Genomic DNA, 23,950 nt, shown 5'->3' with positions numbered 1-23,950 from the left:
TAACCTAGTGGTTAGAGTGTAGAGGTGGCAGGTAACCTAGTGGTTAGAGTGTAGAGGAGGCAGGTAACCTAGTGGTTAGAGTGTAGAGGAGGCAGGTAGTCTAGTGGTTAAAGTGTTGGGACAGTAACCGAAAGGTTGCTGGATCGAATCCCTGAGCTGACAAGGTCAACATCTGTCGTTCTGCCCTTGAACAAAGCAGTTAACCACCTGTCCCTAGACCAGTTAACCACATGTTCCTAGGCCGTAATTGTAAATAATCTATTTTTTCCTTACCTGATTTGTCAAGTTAAATTTAAAAAATTGCAACAGCGATAATTGTTCAGCACCATGGACAGCGACCATTCACCCAGTAGATATGGGAGTTTATCAAAATTTGATTTGTTTTCGAATGCTTTGTGGATCTGTGTAACCTGAGAGAAATATGTGTCTCTAATATGGTCATACATTGGGCAGGAGGTTAGGAAGAGCAGCTCAGTTTCCACCTCATTTTGTGGACAGTGTGCACGTAGCCAGCTCTCCCTACGGCGGCCTTTCTCAATAGCAAGGCTATGCTCACTGAGTCTGTATATAGTCAAAGATTTCCTTAATTTTGGGTCAGTCACAGTGGTCTCTCTCTCTTTCTCTCTCTCATACACTTGCGTACACCACTAGCAGCGGTAGGAAAAACCCAGTGACGTTTCTCGTGCTCATTATTCTCATCAAAAAGATGTTCACTTTTCTCTCTCTGACGCACGTGAACACCGGACGTCTGACGCCACCTGGGTCTCTTATAAAAGTCACCGGGAGGGACGATCTCAGCACGTAGCTCTTAGTCGATCATTACTTAGTTTTCAAGCAGGGTACCGGAGGATAACGCACTGGCCAGTGTCTATCTGTACATCCGTTCGTTGAGAAGCGGCTTTCACCTCAAGTGGTAAAAGAGACATTTCAGGTAACTTGTCTATTTTCCCATGATGTTGTTGCTGAAGACATGTTAGACCACGTAAAGGAATCTCTACATCATTGTAAAGTAAATCTATATCATTATACATGTGTTTTACCATTGCTCCAGATACAGTCTATATCATCATTGTCTGATTTGAGGAGGGTTGTGTTTAAAAAGGACACATTTGATATTTTAAATACTCACGTCAGATGTTTGCAACTCTCCCATCAGAAGAAGACGTCAGTTTAACGCCTCAACTGCTCCACGGACTGTCTGACGGTTGTGCGTAATGGGCTTTTTTACGCACATTCATAGAGACTGTGGAAACTAGTCGGGGATTTAAAAAAATGAAGACTGTTGTCTTATTTCTGATGTTATAAAATAGTAACATAATAAATCTAACGAAAATGTAATTACAAGTATAATGTTTTGTCTTTAATTGGTATTTTAGTCTATTCATTCATCCCTTCACTGCCACTCAATTCAATGGTCACTTTCTCCCCGCACCCCATCCACGCAGGTCTCAATGCCACCCGGTTTCTAGCGAAGACACGCGGCTCAACTCGAGCTAAAACAAGACAAGATGACCGGTATCCACGTGGAGGGACTGGCGGCGATCGCCCTCTTCTACGTTCTGATCCTTGCGGTGGGGATCTGGGCAGCGTGGAAGAACAAACACGCCGGGGAGGCGGAGGGCACAGACCGCAGTGAAACCATCATGGTTGGTGGAAGGGACATTGGTTTATTTGTTGGTGGTTTTACCATGACCGGTGAGTTTCATTGTGTTCTATTTGTAAGTTGATTTCTAAATAAAGGTGATTCTGAAAGTTTACTAACAGAATGTTGTAGGACTATACCCTTTTTAAAATGTTTTACTTGATTAATATAAAAACCGGTTGTAAAAGGCTACTTCAATTTGATAACTCATGCTCGTTGGTTAGGGGAAAGGCTTTTAACCAAAGACACTAACTAACATGTTGAATTGCAACATTGAACAGCTTTAGTTTACATATTTTTTAAATACATTATTCCGTGATCGGTCCAAGCATCCATTTTCAAGCATAATTCTTATGCGCGGAATGTTGTAACCTTGTCCTTTGGATTTATCAGCATCAGGTAATCATGACTCTGTGAATTACTGTAGGCTGAACATTTATGTTTAGTTGTTGTCATTGCAGCGACCTGGGTTGGTGGCGGATACATAAACGGAACGGCGGAGTACGTCTATCTTCCTGGGTACGGCTTGGCTTGGGCACAAGCGCCTTTTGGATATGCGCTAAGTCTAGTCGTAGGTGAGTCATCTCATTAATAACAAACAGTGCGTTCGGGAAGTATTCAGACCCCTTGAATTTTTCCCAAATTCTGTTACCTTACAGCCTTATTCTAAAATTGATTAAATTGTCAGGGCTCTGGCTGGGCAACTCAAGGACATTGAGACTTGTCCCGAAGCCGCTCCTGCGTTGTCTTGGCTGTGTGCTTTGGGTTGTTGTCCTGTTGGAAGGTGAACCTTCGCCCCAGTCTGAGGTCCTGAGGGCTCTGGAGCAGGTTTTCATCAAGGATCTCTGTACTTTGCTCCGTTCATCTTTGCCTCGATCCTGACTAGTCTCCTAGTCCCTGCCGCTGACAAAACATCCCCTCTGCATGATGCTGCCACCACCATGATTCACTGTAGGGATGGTGCCAGGTTTCCTCCAAATGTGACGCTTGGCATTCAGGCCAAAGAGTTCAACCTTGGTTTCATCAGACCAGAGAATCTTGTTTCTCATGGTCTAAGAGTCTTTGGGTGCCTTTTGGCAAACTCCAAGAGGACTGTCATGTACCTTTTACTGAGGATTGGCTTCCTTCTGGCCACTCTACCATAAAGGCCTGATTGGTGGAGTGCTGCAGAGATGGTTGTCCTTCTGGAAGGTTCTCCCATCTCCACAGAGGAACTCTGGAACTCTGTCAGAGTGACCATCAGGTTCTTGGTCACCTCCCTGACCAATGACCTTCTCCCCTGATTGCTCAGTTTGTCCGGGCAGCCAGCTCTCGGAAGAGTCTTGGTGGATCCAAACTTCTTCCATTTAAGAATGATGTTCTTGGGGACCTTCGATGCTACAGAAATTTTTTGGTACCCTTCCCCAGATCTGTACTTCGACTCAATCCTGTCTCGGCGCTCAAACGACAATTTCTTCAACTTCATGGCTTGGTTTTTGCTCTGACATGCGATGTCAACTGTGAGACCTTATATAGACAGGTGTGTGCCTTTCCAAATCATGTCCAATCAATAGAATTTACAACAGGTGGACTCCAATCAAGTTGCTGAAACATCTCAAGGATGATCAATGGAAACAGGATGCACCTGAGCTCAATTTAGAGTCTCATAGCAAAGGGTCTGAATACTTATGTAAACAAGGTATTTCTGTTTTTTATTTTTAATACATTTGCAAACATTTCTAAAAAACGGTTTTTGCTTTGTCATTATGGGGTATTGTGATGTCATTATAGGGGTATTGTGATGTCATTATGGGGTATTGTGATGTCATTATGGGGTATTGTGATGTCATTATAGGGGTATTGTGATGTCATTATAGGGGTATTGTGATGTCATTATAGGGGTATTGTGCATAGGGTGATGAGGGTAATTTAAAAAAATCTATTTTAGAACAAGGTAACAAAATGTGGAAAAAGTCAAGGGGTCTGAATACTTTTCAAATGCACCGTACAATAGACTACAGTTTGGAATATATAACTTAATAACGTAGACTTGTGAAATAATCCACAATATATTTGCCCCAATATCCTGTGCGTTTATTAAACCTGCCAACATGCCGTGTGCAGGAGGTCTGTTCTTCGCCAAGCCCATGCGCTCCAGAGGTTATGTCACCATGCTGGACCCTTTCCAGCAGAAGTATGGGAAGAGGATGGGTGGTCTGCTCTTCATACCTGCTCTAATGGGAGAGATCTTCTGGTCGGCGGCCATTTTATCTGCTCTGGGTAAGTTATTATCAATGATATTACAGCACAGTGGTGATCTCTGTCTGTGTTGTTACTATCTCTGACCAGGTCCCTGTCTGTCTGTTCCTCTAGGAGCCACGCTGAGTGTGATCATAGACATAAACATCAAGATGTCTGTGGTGATCTCTGTCTGTAATGTTACTATCTCTGACCAGGTCCCTGTCTGTCTGTTCCTCTAGGAGCCACGCTGAGTGTGATCATAGACATAAACATCAAGATGTCTGTGGTGATCTCTGCCTGTATTGCGATCTTCTACACGTTAGTCGGAGGTCTGTATTCTGTAGCCTACACCGACGTGGTGCAACTCTTCTGTATCTTCCTGGGACTGGTGAGACACTCGGCCCGGACCACTTATTTCAGCTGGACTTTATTTTGCTTGGGAGTTTGTAATTTTGGGACCATTCTGTTGGGTTCCATTGTAGCTGAAACATTTGAAAGGATTTGAGAAGGAATAGGCACAACTCTTACTATTAAAAACATGATTCGATATTTCTACAACTATTAAAAACACGATTCTATATTTCTACAACTATTAAAAACATGATTCTATATGTCTACAACTATTAAAAACATGATTCTATATTTCTACAACTATTAAAAACATGATTCTATATTTCTACAACTATTAAAAACATGATTCTATATGTCTACAACTATTAAAAACATGATTCTATATGTCTACAACTATTAAAAACATGATTCTATATTTCTACAACTATTAAAAACATGATTCTATATTTCTACAACTATTAAAAACATGATTCGATATTTCTACGACTATTAAAAATCACGATTCTATATTTCTACAACTATTAAAAATATGATTCTATATTTCTACAACTATTAAAAACATGATTCTATATTTCTACAACTATTAAAAACGTGACATTCGGGCTGTAGCAGTGTGTGTTTGACCCAGGGTTGATGTGTCTCTGCCTCTGTGTCAGTGGGTCTCAGTGCCGTTCGCTCTGAACAACCCAGCGGTGTCTGACATCAAGATCAGTGCAGTGAAGGAGATCTACCAAGCTCCCTGGAAGGGAAACATCAAGAGAGAAGACACCTGGGTCTGGATAGACAACTTCTGTCTGCTGGTACGTACAGTACTGGATAGGACTGGTTCTGGATAGGACTGGGTCTGGAAAGGACTGGGTCTGGATAGACAACTTCTGTCTGCTGGTACGTACAGTACTGGATAGGACTGGTTCTGGATAGGACTGGGTCTGGATAGACAACTTCTGTCTGCTGGTACGTACAGTACTGGATAGGACTGGTTCTGGATAGGACTGGGTCTGGAAAGACAACTTCTGTCTGCTGGTACGTACAGTACTGGATAGGACTGGTTCTGGATAGGACTGGGTCTGGAAAGACAACTTCTGTCTGCTGGTACGTACAGTACTGGATAGGACTGGTTCTGGATAGGACTGGGTCTGGATAGACAACTTCTGTCTGCTGGTACGTACAGTACTGGATAGGACTAGTTCTGGATAGGACTGGGTCTGGATAGACAACTTCTGTCTGCTGGTACGTACAGTACTGGATAGGACTAGTTCTGGATAGGACTGGGTCTGGAAAGGACTGGGTCTGGATAGACAACTTCTGTCTGCTGGTACGTACAGTACTGGATAGGACTGGTTCTGGATAGGACTGGGTCTGGATAGACAACTTCTGTCTGCTGGTATGTACAGTACTGGATAGGACTGGTTCTGGATAGGACTGGGTCTGGATAGGACTGGGTCTGGAAAGGACTGGGTCTGGAAAGGACTGGGTCTGGATAGACAACTTCTGTCTGCTGGTACATACAGTACTGGATAGGACTGGTTCTGGATAGGACTGGTTCTGGATAGGACTGGGTCTGGAAAGGACTGGGTCTGGATAGGACTGGTTCTGTCTGCTGGTATGTACAGTACTGGATAGGACTGGTTCTGGATAGGACTGGGTCTGGAAAGGACTGGGTCTGGTTCTGGATAGGACTGGTTCTGGAAAGGACTGGGTCTGGTTCTTGATAGGACTGGTTCTGGATAGGACTGGGTCTGGATAGGACTGGGTCTGGTTCTGGATAGGACTGGTTCTGGATAGGACTGGGTCTGGAAAGGACTGGGTCTGGTTCTGGATAGGACTGGTTCTGGAAAGGACTGGGTCTGGTTCTTGATAGGACTGGTTCTGGATAGGACTGGGTCTGGATAGGACTGGGTCTGGTTCTGGATAGGACTGGTTCTGGAAAGGACTGTGTCTGGTTCTTGATAGGACTGGTTCTGGATAGGACTGGGTCTGGATAGGACTGGGTCTCGATAAGACTGGGTCTGGATAGGACTGGATAGGACTGGGTCTGAATAGGACTGGGTCTGGATAAGACTGGGTCTGGATAAGACTGGGTCTGGATAGGACTGGGTCTGGATAAGACTGGGTCTGGATAGGACTGGGTCTGGATAGGACTGGGTCTGGATAAGACTGGTTCTGGATAAGACTGGTTCTGTCTGCTGGTACGTACAGAACTGGATAAGACTGGGTCTGGATAGGACTGGGTCTGGATAGGACTGGTTCTGGATAAGACTGGGTCTGGATAGGACTGGGTCTGGATAGGACTGGGTCTGGATAAGACTGGGTCTGGATAGGACTGGTTCTGGATAAGACTGGGTCTGGATAGGACTGGGTCTGGATAAGACTGGTTCTGGATAAGACTGGTTCTGTCTGCTGGTACGTACAGAACTGGATAAGACTGGGTCTGGATAGGACTGGTTATGGTTCTGAATAGGACTGGGTCTGGATAGGACTGGATCTGGATAGGACTGGTTCTGGATAGGACTGGGTCTGGATAGGACTGGGTCTGGATAAGACTGGGTCTGGATAGGACTGGGTCTGGATAAGACTGGGTCTGGATAGGACTGGGTCTGGATAGGACTGGGTCTGGATAAGACTGGGTCTGGATAGGACTGGGTCTGGATAGGACTGGTTCTGGATAAGACTGGGTCTGGATAAGACTGGGTCTGGATAGGACTGGTTCTGGTTCTGAATAGGACTGGTTCTGGATATGACTGGTTCTGGATAAGACTGGGTCTGGATAAGACTGGGTCTGGATAGGACTGGTTCTGGTTCTGAATAGGACTGGGTCTGGATAGGACTGGTTCTGGATAAGACTGGGTCTGGATAGGACTGGGTCTGAATAGAACTGGTTCTGGATAGGACTGGGTCTGAATAGGACTGGGTCTGGATAAGACTGGGTCTGAATAGGACTGGGTCTGGATACTACTGGGTCTGGATAGGACTGGGTCTGGATAAGACTGGGTCTGGATAAGACTGGGTCTGGATAAGATAGGGTCTGGATAAGACTGGGTCTGGATAGGACTGGTTCTGGTTCTGGATAAGACTGGTTCTGGATAGGACTGGGTCTGGATAGGACTGGTTCTGGATAAGACTGGTTCTGATACTCCAGCAGACAGAATATTTACTGTTTAAGGAGTAGTGATTATGTTCTGATTGCAATGATACTTACTGTTGAATTCACTATCTCCTCTCTGTGTTCTAGATGAATTCACTATCTCCTCTCTGTGTTCTAGATGAATTCACTATCTCCTCTCTGTGTTCTAGATGAATTCACTATCTCCTCTCTGTGTTCTAGATGAATTCACTATCTCCTCTCTGTGTTCTAGATGAATTCACTATCTCCTCTCTGTGTTCTAGATGAATTCACTATCTCCTCTCTGTGTTCTAGATGAATTCACTATCTCCTCTCTGTAATCTAGATGAATTCACTATCTCATCTTTCCATTCTAGATGAATTCACTATCTCCTCTCTGTGTTCTAGATTAATTCACTATCTCCTCTCTGTAATCTAGATTAATTCACTATCTCATCTTTCCATTCTAGATGAATTCACTATCTTCTCTCTGTAATCTAAATGAATTCACTATCTCCTCTTTCCATTCTAGTTGAATTCACTATCTCCTCTCTGTGTTCTAGATGAATTCACTATCTCCTCTCTGTGTTCTAGATGAATTCACTATCTCCTCTCTGTGTTCTAGATGAATTCACTATCTCCTCTCTGTGTTCTAGATGAATTCACTATCTCCTCTCTGTGTTCTAGATGAATTCACTATCTCCTCTCTGTGTTCTAGATGAATTCACTATCTCCTCTCTGTAATCTAGATGAATTCACTATCTCATCTTTCCATTCTAGATGAATTCACTATCTCCTCTCTGTGTTCTAGATTAATTCACTATCTCCTCTCTGTAATCTAGATTAATTCACTATCTCATCTTTCCATTCTAGATGAATTCACTATCTTCTCTCTGTAATCTAAATGAATTCACTATCTCCTCTTTCCATTCTAGATGAATTCACTATCTCCTCTCTGTGTTCTAGATGAATTCACTATCTCCTCTCTGTGTTCTAGATGTTGGGGGGGATTCCCTGGCAGGTATATTTTCAACGGGTTCTCTCTGCCTCTTCAGCTACGTACGCCCAGGTGCTCTCGTTCATCGCCGCTGCAGGGTGCCTGGTCATGGCCGTGCCCTCAGTAATGATCGGGGCTATAGGGGCCTCCACAGGTGAGACATGCAGGGACACGGACACACACACACACACACACACACACACACACACACACACACACACACACACACACACACACACACACACACACACACACACACACCTGGGGTACAGTTCCTTTATGTATGAGCGGTTCTAACTAGGACATGTCGTTCTGTCGTGTTGGTTGATCTACAGTTGTTAGTTGTTTTCCTAACATTCCCAAACGTCTGATTGAGAGTTCCTCATCTGGTAGCCTAATGATGACACATATTCCAGAGGTATGTCCCCCTGCTGGGCGTTGGGGGGGAGGGGGTCCGGGGGACACCTCAGGGTGTAACCATGTTCCCCTCAGATCTTTGGAAAGCTCCTAAAAAACATCAGCAGCTGGTCCCTTCATCCATTATGGAGGATCGTTCTCAACCTCTCTCTCCGTCTCTCTCTCTCTCTGTCTCTCTCCCCCTCCCTCTCTCTCTCTCTCTCTCTCTCTGTCTCTCTCCCCCTCCCTTCCTCTCTGTCTCTCTCTCTATCTCTCGCTCTCTCTCCCCCTCCCTCTGTCTCTCTCTCTCTTTCTATCTCTCTCCATCTCTCTCTCTCTTTCTCTCTGTCTCTCTCCATCTCTCCGTTTACTACTGTGAACTTTGTAAATATTACATCTGAGGAGAAGCAGAAGGGACTGAATTAGTTTTGATCTCCAGGTTTTAACTCCAGCATCAAAGTCCTGCTGAATCACTGTCTGTACACTCAGTTACAGAGTCAGGAATGGGAGGTGAAATGCTACGTTAAGGGGAGATATATAGTTACAGTACTACGTGAGGTGAAATGCTACGTTAAGGGGTGATATATGGTTACAGTAAGACTACGTCCAGTGATGTGAGGTGAAATGCTACGTTAAGGGATGATATATAGTTACAGTAGGACTACGTGAGGTGAAATGCTACATTAAGGGGTGATATATGGTTACAGTACTACGTGAGGTGAAATGCTACGTTAAGGGGTGATATATGGTTACAGTACTACGTGAGGTGAAATGCTACGTTAAGGGGTGATATATGGTTACAGTACTACGTGAGGTGAAATGCTACGTTAAGGGATGATATATAGTTACAGTAGGACTACGTCCAGTGACGGGAGGTGAAATGCTATGTTAAGGGTTGATTTTTAGCTACAGTAGGTCTATGTGAGGTAAAATGCTACGTTAAGGGGTGATATATAGTTACTGTAGGACTATGTGAGGTGAAATGCTACGTTAAGGGATGATATATAGTTACAGTAGGACTACGTCCAGTGACGGGAGGTGAAATGCTACGTTAAGGGGTGATATATAGTTACAGTAGGAGTACGTGCGGTGAAATGCTACGTTAAGGGATGATATATAGTTACAGTAGGACTACGTCCCGTGACGGGAGGTGAAATGCTACGTTAAGGGATGATATATAGTTACAGTAGGACTACGTGAGGTGAAATGCTACATTAAGGGGTGATATATAGTTACAGTAGGACTACGTCCAGTGACGGGAGGTGAAATGCTACATTAAGGGATGATATATAGTTACAGTAGGAGTACGTGAGGTGAAATGCTACGTTAAGGGTTGATATATAGTTACAGTAGGACTACGTGAGGTGAAATGCTACGTTAAGGGATGATATATAGTTACAGTAGGAGTACGTGCGGTGAAATGCTACGTTAAGGGATGATATATAGTTACAGTAGGACTACGTCCCGTGACGGGAGGTGAAATGCTACGTTAAGGGATGATATATAGTTACAGTAGGACTACGTGAGGTGAAATGCTACATTAAGGGGTGATATATAGTTACAGTAGGACTACGTCCAGTGACGGGAGGTGAAATGCTACATTAAGGGATGATATATAGTTACAGTAGGAGTACGTGAGGTGAAATGCTACGTTAAGGGTTGATATATAGTTACAGTAGGACTACGTGAGGTGAAATGCTACGTTAAGGGATGATATATAGTTACAGTAGGACTACGTGAGGTGACGTGAGATGAAATGCTACGTTAAGGGATGATATATAGTTACAGTAGGACTACGTCCAGTGACGGGAGGTGAAATGCTACGTTAAGGGATGATATATAGTTACAGTAGGACTACGTGAGGTAAAATGCTACGTTAAGGGGTGATACATAGTTACAGTAGAACAGACAATCTGACATGACTGTTTATCATCATCTATAAAGCTGCAGTAGGGTTGTTCTGTTATGGAGGTTCCACATTGGTCTTTCTAACCTGACACACAAGTTCTTAGACACGGTTGTAGTTTTTTACTAGGTTCCTTTGACCGCTGTTCTTCCACAGTTGTAGTTCTTTAGTGGGTTCCTTTGACCGCTGTTCTTCTACGGTTGTAGTTCTTTAGTGGGTTCCTTTGACCGCTGTTCTTCTACGGTTGTAGTTCTTTAGTGGGTTCCTTTATCCGCTCTCCTTCCATAGTTGTAGTTCTTTAGTGGATTCCTTTGCCTGCTCTTCTTCCACAGTTGTAGTTCTTCAGTGGGTTCCTTAGTTTGACCACTGTCTACATGTTTTTTCTGGTTCTAAGTTCTAAGTTCTTGGTTCTGGGTTCTTGACTGTTGTGTGTACTGTTCCTCAGACTGGAACCAGAGAAAGGCAGTCCTTTAGATTCAGCTGTGGTTCCAGGTTCCAAACGATATGTTCTGTTCCTGGTGTTCCTCAGACTGGAACCAGACGGCGTATGGACCTGTACCTCCCAAGGAGAGGGACCAAGCAGACATGATATTACCCATAGTCCTCCAGTACCTCTGTCCTCCCTTCGTCTCCTTCTTCGGCCTGGGGGCGGTCTCTGCTGCCGTGATGTCATCCGCCGACTCCTCCATCCTATCAGCTAGCTCCATGTTCGCTCGGAACATCTACCAGCTGGCTTTCCGCCAATCGGTGAGTTGGGAAGAGGGGCGGGACAAAAAAAAACACCACTTACCACTTCCTGTTCACAAAATATCTGAACTTTATAGGAGCAGTTGAGCCACTGTTCTCTGTGTTGTTGTGTGTGTAACGTTGTACCTCCCCCCACTTCCCCCCAGGCATCGGACACCGAGATCGTGTGGGTGATGCGTGTCACCATCTTTGTGTTCGGCGGCCTGGCCACGGCGATGGCGTTGCTAACGGGGACGGTGTACGGGCTGTGGTACCTGAGCTCCGACCTGGTCTACGTTATCATCTTCCCTCAGCTCATCTCCGTTCTCTTCGTCAAGGGAACCAACACGTACGGCTCCGTTGCCGCTTACGTCTTTGGTCTGATCCTGAGGATCGGAGGAGGGGAACCCTACCTCTCACTACCCCCCTTTATCTACTACCCCGGCTGGCAGATAGAGGACCGGATCCATCATCTGACTGGAGAGGTGGAACACATCGTGGTGCAGAAGTTCCCGTTTAAGACCGTCTCCATGTTGGCCTCCTTCCTGGGCAACGTGGCTTTCTCCTACCTGGCCAAGTATCTTTTCGAGAGCGGCAAGTTGTTGCCCAAGTATGACTTCATGGACGCGGTGTTGGCCCGGCACAGCATAGAGAACATGGACAAGACCACGTTGGTCAACCGTAACACCATCGTGCTGTCTGAGATGGCGGCTGTCAAACCACGGCTCAGCGTTCAACTGGCGGCTACGTTCACCCGCAGAGACACTCTGGCTGAGGAGGACTCGAGTCCAGAAGACAGCCCCAACCACGAGACCCTGGACTAAAACCCCGGATCTTGAACCTGGAACGTAAAGAGACTAAAGAGAGGACTGAAATGACGGCGATTTGTTTGATATTTAACCACTTTGATTTGTGGTGCTTAGAGCGTTGGACTAGTAAACGAAAGGTTGCAAGATCGGATCCCCCGAGCTGATAAGGTACAAAAAATCTGTCGTTCTGCCCCCTGAACCAGGCAGTGAACCCACTGTCCCCCGGTAGGCCGTCATTGTAAATAAGAATTTGTTCTTAAGCTGAAGCCTCGTTAAATAAAGGTTAAAATAAGAGGACATTATGAAGATGGAACAGAATAAATGGCACGGAGATAAGAGGACATTATGAAGATGGAACAGAATAGATGGCACGGAGATAAGAGGACATTATGAAGATGGAACAGAATAGATGGCACGGAGATAAGAGGACATTATGAAGATGGAACAGAATAGATGGCACGGAGATAAGAGGACATCATTGGCGCAGTGTCCTTGACATAAGAGACCAGACTAATGTTGCTGTTGAATGTGTGTCACCAGTGGAGAACGGACCTCCATGTTGGTACGTAATCAGACCTGAACTCTCTCTCCCTGGTCTCATTCTGTGATGAACCCCTACTGGGTTATTACTAAAGGCCCTACTGGGTTATTACTAAAGGCCTGTCTATAGACAGCCCTACTGGGTTATTACTAAAGGCCCGTCTATAGACAGCCCTACTGGGTTATTACTAAAGGCCCTACTGGGTTATTACTAAAGGCCCGTCTATAGACAGCCCTACTGGGTTATTACTAAAGGCCTTACTGGGTTATTACTAAAGGCCCTACTGGGTTATTACTAAAGGCCCTACTGGGTTATTACTAAAGGCCCTACTGGGTTATTACTAAAGGCCTTACTGGGTTATTACTAAAGGCCCTACTGGGTTATTACTAAAGGCCCTACTGGGTTATTACTAAAGGCCCTACTGGGTTATTACTAAAGGCCCTACTGGGTTATTACTAAAGGCCCTACTGGGTTATTACTAAAGGCCCTACTGGGTTATTACTAAAGGCCTTACTGGGTTATTACTAAAGGCCCTACTGGGTTATTACTAAAGGCCCTACTGGGTTATTACTAAAGGCCCTACTGGGTTATTACTAAAGGCCCTACTGGGTTATTACTAAAGGCCCTACTGGGTTATTACTAAAGGCCCTACTGGGTTATTCTGTGGGTTCCAGTCCGAAATGTATGCATTTATTTGTTGTCAACAGCATTGTACAGTGTTTTGTGTGGCGTGTATATCTGTATATAATATAATAGTAATAATATGTGTTTCTGTATATAATATAATAGTAATAATATGTGTTTCTGTATATAATATAATAGTAGTAATATGTGTTTCTGTATATAATAGTAGTAATATGTGTATATCTGTATATAATATAATAGTAATATGTGTATCTGTATATAATATATAGTAGTAATATGTGTTTCTGTATATAATATAATAGTAGTAATATGTGTTTCTGTATATAATAGTAGTAATATGTGTATATCTGTATATAATATATGGTGGAAGTTATATATCAGAGACCCCTTACTAAATCTTACTAAATCTTTATTTATTTTTGATGTCTTAAAAAGAAACAACGCTGAAATTGAATAAATTATATTATTTAAACAATTTAATGTCTAATGTTTTAGTTGTTGCGCTGTCGTTATAGAAAATAGTCCTATATCAACATGTTCTCATGGGGAATGTGGATTTTCAGGGCGACACACGGTCAAGTTTAGTGTATCTGCATACAGTAGTTTATCATCGGGGCTTGGGGGGGGGGGGTTTAAATGTTCCTGTTTTTAATGTTTGTCATTTTCCCCGTCTGACATCACAATGAACCCCCCCAGCCTCCCAATCACAGCTCTCTGTTGCTCTTCTCTCTCAGGGACATGTTTTAAAATGGGAGAGAGAGAAAGACCATCTGACATCATAATGAACCCTCCCAGCCTCCCAATCACAGCTCTCTGTTGCTCTTCTCTCTCAGGGACATGTTTTAAAATGGGAGAGAGAGAGACCGTCTGACATCACAATGAACCCCCCCAGCCTCCCAATCACAGCTCTTTGTGGCTCTCCTCTCTCAGGGAGATGTTTTAAATGGTGGCCGACAGGGAGAGAGAGGGAGAAGACTCTCTAATGGCTACCTTCCTGTTAACTATAGTCAGGTCCTGTCACTGAGGAGAGAGAGAAGACTAATGGTTACCCTCCTGTTAACTATAGTCTAGTCCTGTCACTGAGGAGAGAGAGAAGACTCTATATTGGTTACCCTCCTGTTAACTATAGTCTACTCCTGTCACTGAGGAGAGAGAGAAGACTAATGGTTACCCTCCTGTTAACTATAGTCTAGTCCTGTCACTGAGGAGAGAGAGAAGACTAATGGTTACCCTCCTGTTAACTATAGTCTAGTCCTGTCACTGAGGAGAGAGAGAAGACTAATGGTTACCCTCCTGTTAACTATAGTCTAGTCCTGTCACTGAGGAGAGAGAGAAGACTAATGGTTACCCTCCTGTTAACTATAGTCTAGTCCTGTCACTGAGGAGAGAGAGAAGACTAATGGTTACCCTCCTGTTAACTATAGTCTAGTCCTGTCACTGAGGAGAGAGAGAAGACTAATGGTTACCCTCCTGTTAACGATAGCCTAGTCCTGTCACTGAGGAGAGAGAGAAGACTAATGGTTACCGTCCTGTTGACTATAGTCTAGTCCTGTCACTGAGGAGAGAAGACTAATGGTTACCCTCCTGTTAACTATAGTCTCGTCCTGTCACTGAGGAGAGAGAGAGAGAGAAGACTCTCTCTAATGGTTACCATCCTGTTGACTATAGTCTAGTCCTGTCACTGAGGAGAGAGAGAGAGAAGACTCTCTCTAATGGTTACCATCCTGTTGACTATAGTCTCGTCCTGTCACTGAGGAGAGAGAGAGAGAGAAGACTCTCTCTAATGGTTACCATCCTGTTGACTATAGTCTAGTCCTGTCACTGAGGAGAGAGAGAGAGAAGACTCTCTCTAATGGTTACCATCCTGTTGACTATAGTCTAGTCCTGTCACTGAGGAGAGAGAGAGAGAAGACTCTCTCTAATGGTTACCATCCTGTTGACTATAGTCTAGTCCTGTCACTGAGGAGAGAGAGAGAGAAGACTCTCTCTAATGGTTACCATCCTGTTGACTATAGTCTAGTCCTGTCACTGAGGAGAGAGAGAGAAGACTCTCTCTAATGGTTACCATCCTGTTGACTATAGTTGAGTCCTGTCACTGAGGAGAGAGAGAGAGAGAAGACTCTCTCTAATGGTTACCATCCTGTTGACTATAGTTGAGTCATGTCACTGAGGAGAGAGAGAGAAGACTCTCTCTAATGGTTACCATCCTGTTGACTATAGTTGAGTCCTGTCACTGAGGAGAGAGAGAGAGAAGACTCTCTCTAATGGTTAACATCCTGTTGACTATAGTCTAGTCCTGTCACTGAGGAGAGAGAGAGAAGACTCTCTCTAATGGTTACCATCCTGTTGACTATAGTCTAGTCCTGTCACTGAGGAGAGAGAGAGAGAAGACTCTCTCTAATGGTTACCATCCTGTTGACTATAGTTGAGTCCTGTCACTGAGGAGAGAGAGAAAGAAGACTCTCTCTAATGGTTACCATCCTGTTGACTATAGTTGAGTCCTGTCACTGAGGAGAGAGAGAGAGAAGACTCTCTCTAATGGTTACCATCCTGTTGACTATAGTTGAGTCCTGTCACTGAGGAGAGAGAGAGAGAGAAGACTCTCTCTAATGGTTACCATCCTGTTGACTATAGTTGAGTCCTGTCACTGAGGAGAGAGAGAGAGAAGACTCTCTCTAATGGTTACCATCCTGTTGACTATAGTTGATTCCTGTCACTGAGGAGAGAGAGAGAGAAGACTCTCTCTAATGGTTACCATCCTGTTGACTATAGTTGAGTCCTGTCACTGAGGAGAGAGAGAGAGAAGACTCTCTCTAATGGTTACCATCCTGTTGACTATAGTTGAGTCCTGTCACTGAGGAGAGAGAGAGAGAGAAGACTCTCTCTAATGGTTACCATCCTGTTAACTATAGTTGAGTCCTGTCACTGAGGAGAGAGAGAGAGAGAGAAGACTCTCTCTAATGGTTACCATCCTGTTGACTATAGTTGAGTCCTGTCACTGAGGAGAGAGAGAGAAGACTAATGGTTACCATCCTGTTGACTATAGTTGAGTCCTGTCACTGAGGAGAGAGAGAGAAAAGACTCTCTCTAATGGTTACCATCCTGTTGACTATAGTTGAGTCCTGTCACTGAGGAGAGAGAGAGAGAAGACTCTCTCTAATGGTTACCATCCTGTTGACTATAGTTGAGTCCTGTCACTGAGGAGAGAGAGAGAGAAGACTCTCTCTAATGGTTACCAGCCTGTTGACTATAGTTGAGTCCTGTCACTGAGGAGAGAGAGAGAGAGAAGACTCTCTCTAATGGTTACCATCCTGTTGACTATAGTTGAGTCCTGTCACTGAGGAGAGAGAGAGAGAAGACTCTCTCTAATGGTTACCATCCTGTTGACTATAGTTGAGTCCTGTCACTGAGGAGAGAGAGAGAGAAGACTCTCTCTAATGGTTACCATCCTGTTGAATATAGTTGAGTCCTGTCACTGAGGAGAGAGAGAGAGAGAAGACTCTCTCTAATGGTTACCATCCTGTTGACTATAGTTGAGTCCTGTCACTGAGGAGAGAGAGAGAGAAGACTCTCTCTAATGGTTACCATCCTGTTGACTATAGTTGAGTCCTGTCACCGAGGAGAGAGAGAGAGAAGACTCTCTCTAATGGTTACCATCCTGTTGACTATAGTTGAGTCCTGTCACTGAGGAGAGAGAGAGAGAAGACTCTCTCTAATGGTTACCATCCTGTTGAATATAGTTGAGTCCTGTCACTGAGGAGAGAGAGAGAGAAGACTCTCTCTAATGGTTACCATCCTGTTGACTATAGTTGAGTCCTGTCACTGAGGAGAGAGAGAGAGAGAAGACTCTCTCTAATGGTTACCATCCTGTTGACTATAGTCTAGTCCTGTCACTGATCAGAACCTTTCCTCTTCCACATATGGACAAATAACTTCATCAAATCATTTGACGTTTTCAGAACTCTGATGCATTCTGGTACATTCCTTTTTATATAAAGGAACTATTATCATCTATTTATGGTGTGTTTTCAAAGTTGTTGAATGATTTCACCATCATTCTTTTCTTACAAGAAAATGTCATCGTATTAAATCAGTGGCCGGTTAGAAGCCTTTCGCCAGCGTCGATTGATAGGGGATTCTGGAAGCCAGCATCGATTGGTAGGCGACTCTGGAAGCCAGTGTCGATTGGTAGGGGACTCTGGAAGCCAGCTTTGATTGGTAGGCGGCTCTGGAAGCCAGTGTCGATTGGTAGGGGACTCTGGAAGCCAGTGTCGATTGGTAGGGGACTCTGGAAGCCAGCTTTGATTGGTAGGCGGCTCTGGAAGCCAGTGTCGATTGGTAGGGGACTCTGGAAGCCAGTGTCGATTGGTAGGGGACTCTGGAAGCCAGCTTTGATTGGTAGGCGGCTCTGGAAGCCAGTGTCGATTGGTAGGGGACTCTGGAAGCCAGTGTCGATTGGTAGGCGACTCTGGAAGCCATCGTTGATTGGTAGGGGACTCTGGAAGCCAGCGTTGATTGGTAGGGGACTCTGGAAGCCAGCGTTGATTGGTAGGGGACTCTGGAAGCCAGCGTTGATTGGTAGGGGACTCTGGAAGCCAGCGTTGATTGGTAGGCGACTCTGGAAGCCAGCGTTGATTGGTAGGGGACTCTGGAAGCCAGCGTTGATTGGTAGGGGACTCTGGAAGCCAGCGTTGATTGGTAGGGGACTCTGGAATTCAGCGTTGATTGGTAGGGGACTCTGGAAGCCAGCGTTGATTGGTAGGGGACTCTGGAAGCCAGCATTGATGGGTAGGCGACTCTGATAGCCAGCATCAATTGGTATGCAACTCTGATAGCTAGCTTCTGGTGTGCGGAGAGAAAGAGAACACGATCCGAAAACGTGACAAAAATTACAACGCTCGGCTTGCGTCTTTATCCATCAGATAAAAGACCCGTGGTCTTAAAATAGATCCTGTTAGTTATATTACCTTAAGTGCTGCACTCGTCTGGTACGGAAGGGGGAGGAAGTAGAGGAGTTGGGGGGAGGGGTTAATGTAGCCTGTTAGAGCCGTCGCCCCTGAGGGGATGACGCAAAGGCCCCACAAACACTCTCTTGTCCCAGCCACCCTCCCTTCTCCCCCCCACTATCTCCTCCGCTGTGTCCTTGGGCTCCGGGACCCAGTCCCATAAAGACACGCCAGCCAGAGAGTCTCATTCACAAAGGAACAGCAGAGTGCACTCACCATAATTAACCATTATGACAGGGGAAAACTCAGCCAAAAGTCAATCCACTTATTCTCTGGTAGTGGGAATGGGGGGGAAGGGGGAAGGAGGAGGAGGAAAGGGGAAGTGGGGAGGAGGAAGGGGGAGGAGGAAAGGGGAAGGGGGGGGGGGGAGGGGGAAGGAGGAAAGGGGAGGGGGGGAGGAAGGGGAATGGGAGGAAGGGGGAGGGGGAAGGGGAATGGGAGGAAGGGGGAGGGGGAGGAGGAAAGGGGAGGGGGGGAGGAGGAAGGGGAGGAAGGGGGGAGGGGGAAGGGGAATGGGAGGAAGGGGGGAGGGGGAAGGAGAGGGGTTCATGATGTCCGGCTTGGCTCTCCTTCCTTGATGTTGGAGGAAAAATTGCATTTGGACGCTACAAAAATACAGATGCATTCATGGATATTTTAAACTTGGACGTATTTTAAAGGTCCTTGTGACGTGTCGTAGTTGTCTTGGACGTATTTAACAGGTCCTTGTGACGTGTCGTAGTTGTCTTGGACGTATTTTAAAGGTCCTTGTGACGTGTCGTTGATGTCTTGGACGTATTTTAAAGGTCCTTGTGACGTGTCGTTGATGTCTTGGACGTATTTTAAAGGTCCTTGTGACGTGTCGTAGTTGTCTTGGACGTATTTTAAAGGTCCTTGTGACGTGTCGTTGATGTCTTGGACGTATTTAAAAGGTCCTTGTGACGTGTCGTTGATGTCTTGGACGTATTTTAAAAGGTCCTTGTGACGTGTCGTTGTTGTCTTGGACGTATTTAAAAGGTCCTTGTGACGTGTCGTTGATGTCTTGGACGTATTTTAAAAGGTCCTTGTGACGTGTCGTTGATGTCTTGGACGTATTTAAAAGGTCCTTGTGACGTGTCGTTGATGTCTTGGACGTATTTAAAAGGTCCTTGTGACGTGTCGTTGATGTCTTGGACGTATTTTAAAAGGTCCTTGTGACGTGTCGTTGATGTCTTGGACGTATTTTAAAGGTCCTTGTGACGTGTCGTTGATGTCTTGGACGTATTTAAAAGGTCCTTGTGACGTGTCGTTGATGTCTTGGACGTATTTTAAAAGGTCCTTGTGACGTGTCGTTGATGTCTTGGACGTATTTAAAAGGTCCTTGTGACGTGTCGTTGATGTCTTGGACGTATTTAAAAGGTCCTTGTGACGTGTTGTTGTTGTCTTGGACATATTTAAAAGGTCCTTGTGACGTGTCGTTGATGTCTTGGACGTATTTTAAAAGGTCCTTGTGACGTGTCGTTGATGTCTTGGACGTATTTAAAAGGTCCTTGTGACGTGTCGTTGATGTCTTGGACGTATTTAAAAGGTCCTTGTGACGTGTCGTTGATGTCTTGGACGTATTTAAAAGGTCCTTGTGACGTGTCGTTGATGTCTTGGACGTATTTTAAAAGGTCCTTGTGACGTGTCGTTGATGTCTTGGACATATTTAAAAGGTCCTTGTGACGTGTCGTTGATGTCTTGTACGTATTTAAAAGGTCCTTGTGACGTGTCGCTGATGTCTTGGACGTATTTAAAAGGTCCTTGTGACGTGTCGTTGATGTCTTTCAGACGAGTTCTAATGAAGCGTCGTAGTAGCCACATCTTATAAGCCCACCCACTTTCTTATAACCCCACCCACTTTCTTATACCCCCACCCACTTTCTTATAACCCCACCCACTTTCTTATAACCCCACCCACTTACAGGCTTAGCGTCGTAGTAGCCACCTCTTCCATGTGCTTTTCCAGACTATATTCAACTCACAAGGATGTGGAATAGAATGACTAGTTAACAGGCTTAGTTTCTACTACGGAGCTGTTCTCTAACTGTGGTCTATAGGACTAGTTAACAGGTCTAACTGTGATATATAGGACTAGTTAACCGATTTAGTTTCTACTACTATGGCAAAAACATGACAGGAAAAAAGGGCATTATAAAATCAATTTTGATTGGATTTTGACACAGGAGTAATTTAACGTCAAAGTGGGATGGGGTTCTAGAACTCTCCATCAACTGATAAACAGAACAACATCCTCTAACCCCCCCAACATCCCATTGTCCTGGATCAATCAACCGGCCAGCCGGACCTTGTTCAACCTCTCCTAGGACCCTAACTAACCCCCCGTCCTCTCCATCCTCCACCCCACCAACATAGATCACCTTATCCAAATGGTGTGTCTCAGGGGATACATTGAAGTACCATGTCAACGTGCCAAACCATGACCAGGTAGGAACAATACCATGTGTGATAGTGTCTTTCATCTGTTGAAGAGGAATCTATTTTGCTCTCAGGACTCCAGGGTCTGACAAGGTTGTTTCTAGGACTTTGAGAGAGAGAGACAGATAGAGACAGAAAGAGAGAGAGACAGAGAGAGACAGATAGACAGAGAGAGACAGAAAGAGACAGCGAGAGAGACAGAAAGAGACAGACAGAGAGACAGATAGAGACAGACAGAGACAGATAGAGAGATAGATAGACAGACAAGAGAGATAGATAGACAGACATACAGACAGACAGACAAGAGAGAGAGAGAGAGAGACAGAGAGAGAGAGAGATAGACAGAGAGAGACAGAAAGAGACAGCGAGAGAGACAGAAAGAGACAGCGAGAGAGACAGATAGAGACAGACAGAGACAGAGAGATAGATAGACAGACGAGAGAGATAGATAGACAGACATACAGACAGACAGACAAGAGCGAGAGAGAGAGAGACAGAGAGAGAGAGATAGACAGAGAGAGACAGAAAGAGACAGCGAGAGAGACAGAAAGAGACAGTGAGAGAGACAGATAGAGACAGACAGAGACAGATAGAGAGATAGATAGACAGACAAGAGAGATAGATAGACAGACATACAGACAGACAAGAGAGAGAGAGAGAGAGAGACAGACGAGTTATATCCTTCCTGTTTGGCCCTGTCCGGGGGTGTCCTCGGATGGGGCCACAGTGTCTCCTGACCCCTCCTGTCTCAGCCTCCAGTATTTATGCTGCAGTAGTTTATGTGTCGGGGGGCTGGGGTCAGTTTGTTATATCTGGAGTACTTCTCCTGTCCTATTCGGTGCCCTGTGTGAATCGAAGTGTGCGTTCTCTAATTCTCTCCTTCTCTCTTTCTTTCTCTCTCTCGGAGGACCTGAGCCCTAGGACCATGCCCCAGGACTACCTGACATGATGACTCCTTGCTGTCCCCAGTCCACCTGGCCATGCTGCTGTTCCAGTTTCAACTGACCTGAGCCCTAGGACCATGCCCCAGGACTACCTGACATGATGACTCCTTGCTGTCCCCAGTCTACCTGGCCATGCTGCTGCTCCAGTTTCAACTTCCACCTGACTGTGCTGCTGCTCTAGTTTCAACTGTTCTGCCTTATTATTATCATTTATGAACATTGAACATCTTGACCATGTTCTGTTATAATCTCCACCCGGCACAGCCAGAAGAGGACTGGCCACCCCACATAGCCTGGTTCCTCTCTAGGTTTCTTCCTAGGTATTGGCCTTTCTAGGGAGTTTTTCCTAGCCACCGTGCTTCTACACCTGCATTGCTTGCTGTTTGGGGTTTTAGGCTGGGTTTCTGTACAGCACTTTGAGATATCAGCTGATGTACGAAGGGCTATATAAATACATTTGATTTGATTTGATTTGACAGAGAGACAGAGAGAGAGAGACAGAGAGAGACAGAAAGAGACAGCGAGAGAGACGGATAGAGAGACAGACAGAGAGAGAGAGATCGAAAGACAGAGAAAGAGAGAGAACGAGAGACAGAGCGAGAGACAGATAGTTTTAAATGAAGGACCTGTAGATATGGACTAGGTATCCCTCCCCCCCTCCTGTAGCGGGAGATGGCTTGTAATCAGCTATGATCTGATCAGTTTCCTGTTTTAAACCTGAGGAGATAATGGGGCAGTCTGGGAGCCGGACTCCTGCATCCCATCAGAGCACTTTATCGTAGTTCCCCTACATGACACAGGCGGACATACGGGACGAGGAGATGAGGCTGATGAAGATGAAGATTGGCATCTTTTAATGTAGCAGAGACATCTCACATCTCTGGGTAGAAGACTCAGGGACATGTCTGACATGGCTTCCTTTCATAACCTCCTAATGTAGCAGAGACATCTCATATCTCTGGATAGAAGACTCAGGGACATGTCTCAATAGTCTGATACGGATTCCTTTCCTCATCTCCTAATGTAGCAGAGACATCTCACATCTCTGGGTAGAAGACTCAGGGACATGTCTGACATGGCTTCCTTTCATAACCTCCTAATGTAACAGAGACATCTCATATCTCTGGGTAGAAGACTCAGGGACATGTCTCAATAGTCTGATACGGATTCCTTTCCTCATCTCCTAATGTAGCAGAGACGTCTCATATCTCTGGGTAGAAGACTCAGGGACATGTCTCAATAGTCTGATACGGATTCCTTTCCTCATCTCCTAATGTAGCAGAGACATCTCATATCTCTGGATAGAAGACTCAGGGACATGTCTCAATAGTCTGATACGGATTCCTTTCCTCATCTCCTCATGTAGCAGAGACATCTCATATCTCTGGATAGAAGACTCAGGGACATGTCTGATTCGGCTTCCTTTCCTAACCTCCGAATGTAGCAGAGACATCTCACATCTCTGGGTAGAAGACTCAGGGACATGTCTCAATAGTCTGATATGGCTTCCTTTCCTCATCTCCTAATGTAGCAGAGACATCTCATATCTCTGGATAGAAGACTCAGGGACATGTCTGATTCGGCTTCCTTTCCTAACCTCCGAATGTAGCAGAGACATCTCGTATCTCTGGATAGAAGACTCAGGGACATGTCTGATATGGCTTCCTTTCCTCATCTCCTAATGTAGCAGAGACATCTCACATCTCTGGGTAGAAGACTCAGGGACATGTCTCAATAGTCTGATATGGCTTCCTTTCCTCATCTCCTAATGTAGCAGAGACATCTCATATCTCTGGATAGAAGACTCAGGGACATGTCTCAATAGTCTGATATGGCTTCCTTTCCTCATCTCCTTCCCTTGGTTATTGTGTTGAGACAGAGATGTTTTGATGGGACGAAACAGTCGTATAACGAACAGAGCAGGACTGTCACATCTATTACCAGTCGTGTTTTCTTTTCTTCAACCCCCTCCCCTGCAGGACTCTTTCTGACAGGGGGTGTTTGGGGAAGGGCAGGGTATAGGAGAGGAGGGGGGGTTGGCTGTCGAGTCTGAGACGGGGACTTGACATGACACTGCATGGATGCCCCCCTCCCATACCACCTCTGTGACCCCCTTGGTTCCATCCCAGGACCCCGTCAAGGCTGAAAACTGTCACAACAAGTCTGATCTACCCCAGAGAAGAGCCCTGGGATTCACTGGAACTATTCAATTCCAAGACTGTGAAAGA

At 45.2% G+C, this 23,950-nt stretch overlaps 1 protein-coding gene across 1 annotated transcript; it reads left to right on the top strand.

The window, feature by feature from the left end:
* Positions 1-816: 816 nt before the first annotated feature.
* On the top strand, positions 817-13,454 carry LOC109885855 (high-affinity choline transporter 1-like). The gene is made up of 9 exons (XM_031815888.1): positions 817-931; positions 1,446-1,695; positions 2,104-2,217; positions 3,746-3,901; positions 4,102-4,250; positions 4,870-5,013; positions 8,314-8,467; positions 11,145-11,362; positions 11,509-13,454. The coding sequence occupies exons 2-9, from the start codon at positions 1,509-1,511 to the stop codon at positions 12,163-12,165; spliced, it is 1,779 nt and encodes a 592-aa protein (XP_031671748.1). The 5' UTR covers positions 817-931; positions 1,446-1,508; the 3' UTR covers positions 12,166-13,454.
* Positions 13,455-23,950: the final 10,496 nt, after the last annotated feature.

This window comes from Oncorhynchus kisutch, unplaced genomic scaffold, assembly GCF_002021735.2.
Source record: "Oncorhynchus kisutch isolate 150728-3 unplaced genomic scaffold, Okis_V2 scaffold694, whole genome shotgun sequence".
Taxonomy (NCBI): domain Eukaryota; kingdom Metazoa; phylum Chordata; class Actinopteri; order Salmoniformes; family Salmonidae; genus Oncorhynchus; species Oncorhynchus kisutch.
Note: the sequence above shows the minus strand (reverse complement) of the source record. Positions and strands in the feature narration are given on the sequence as shown.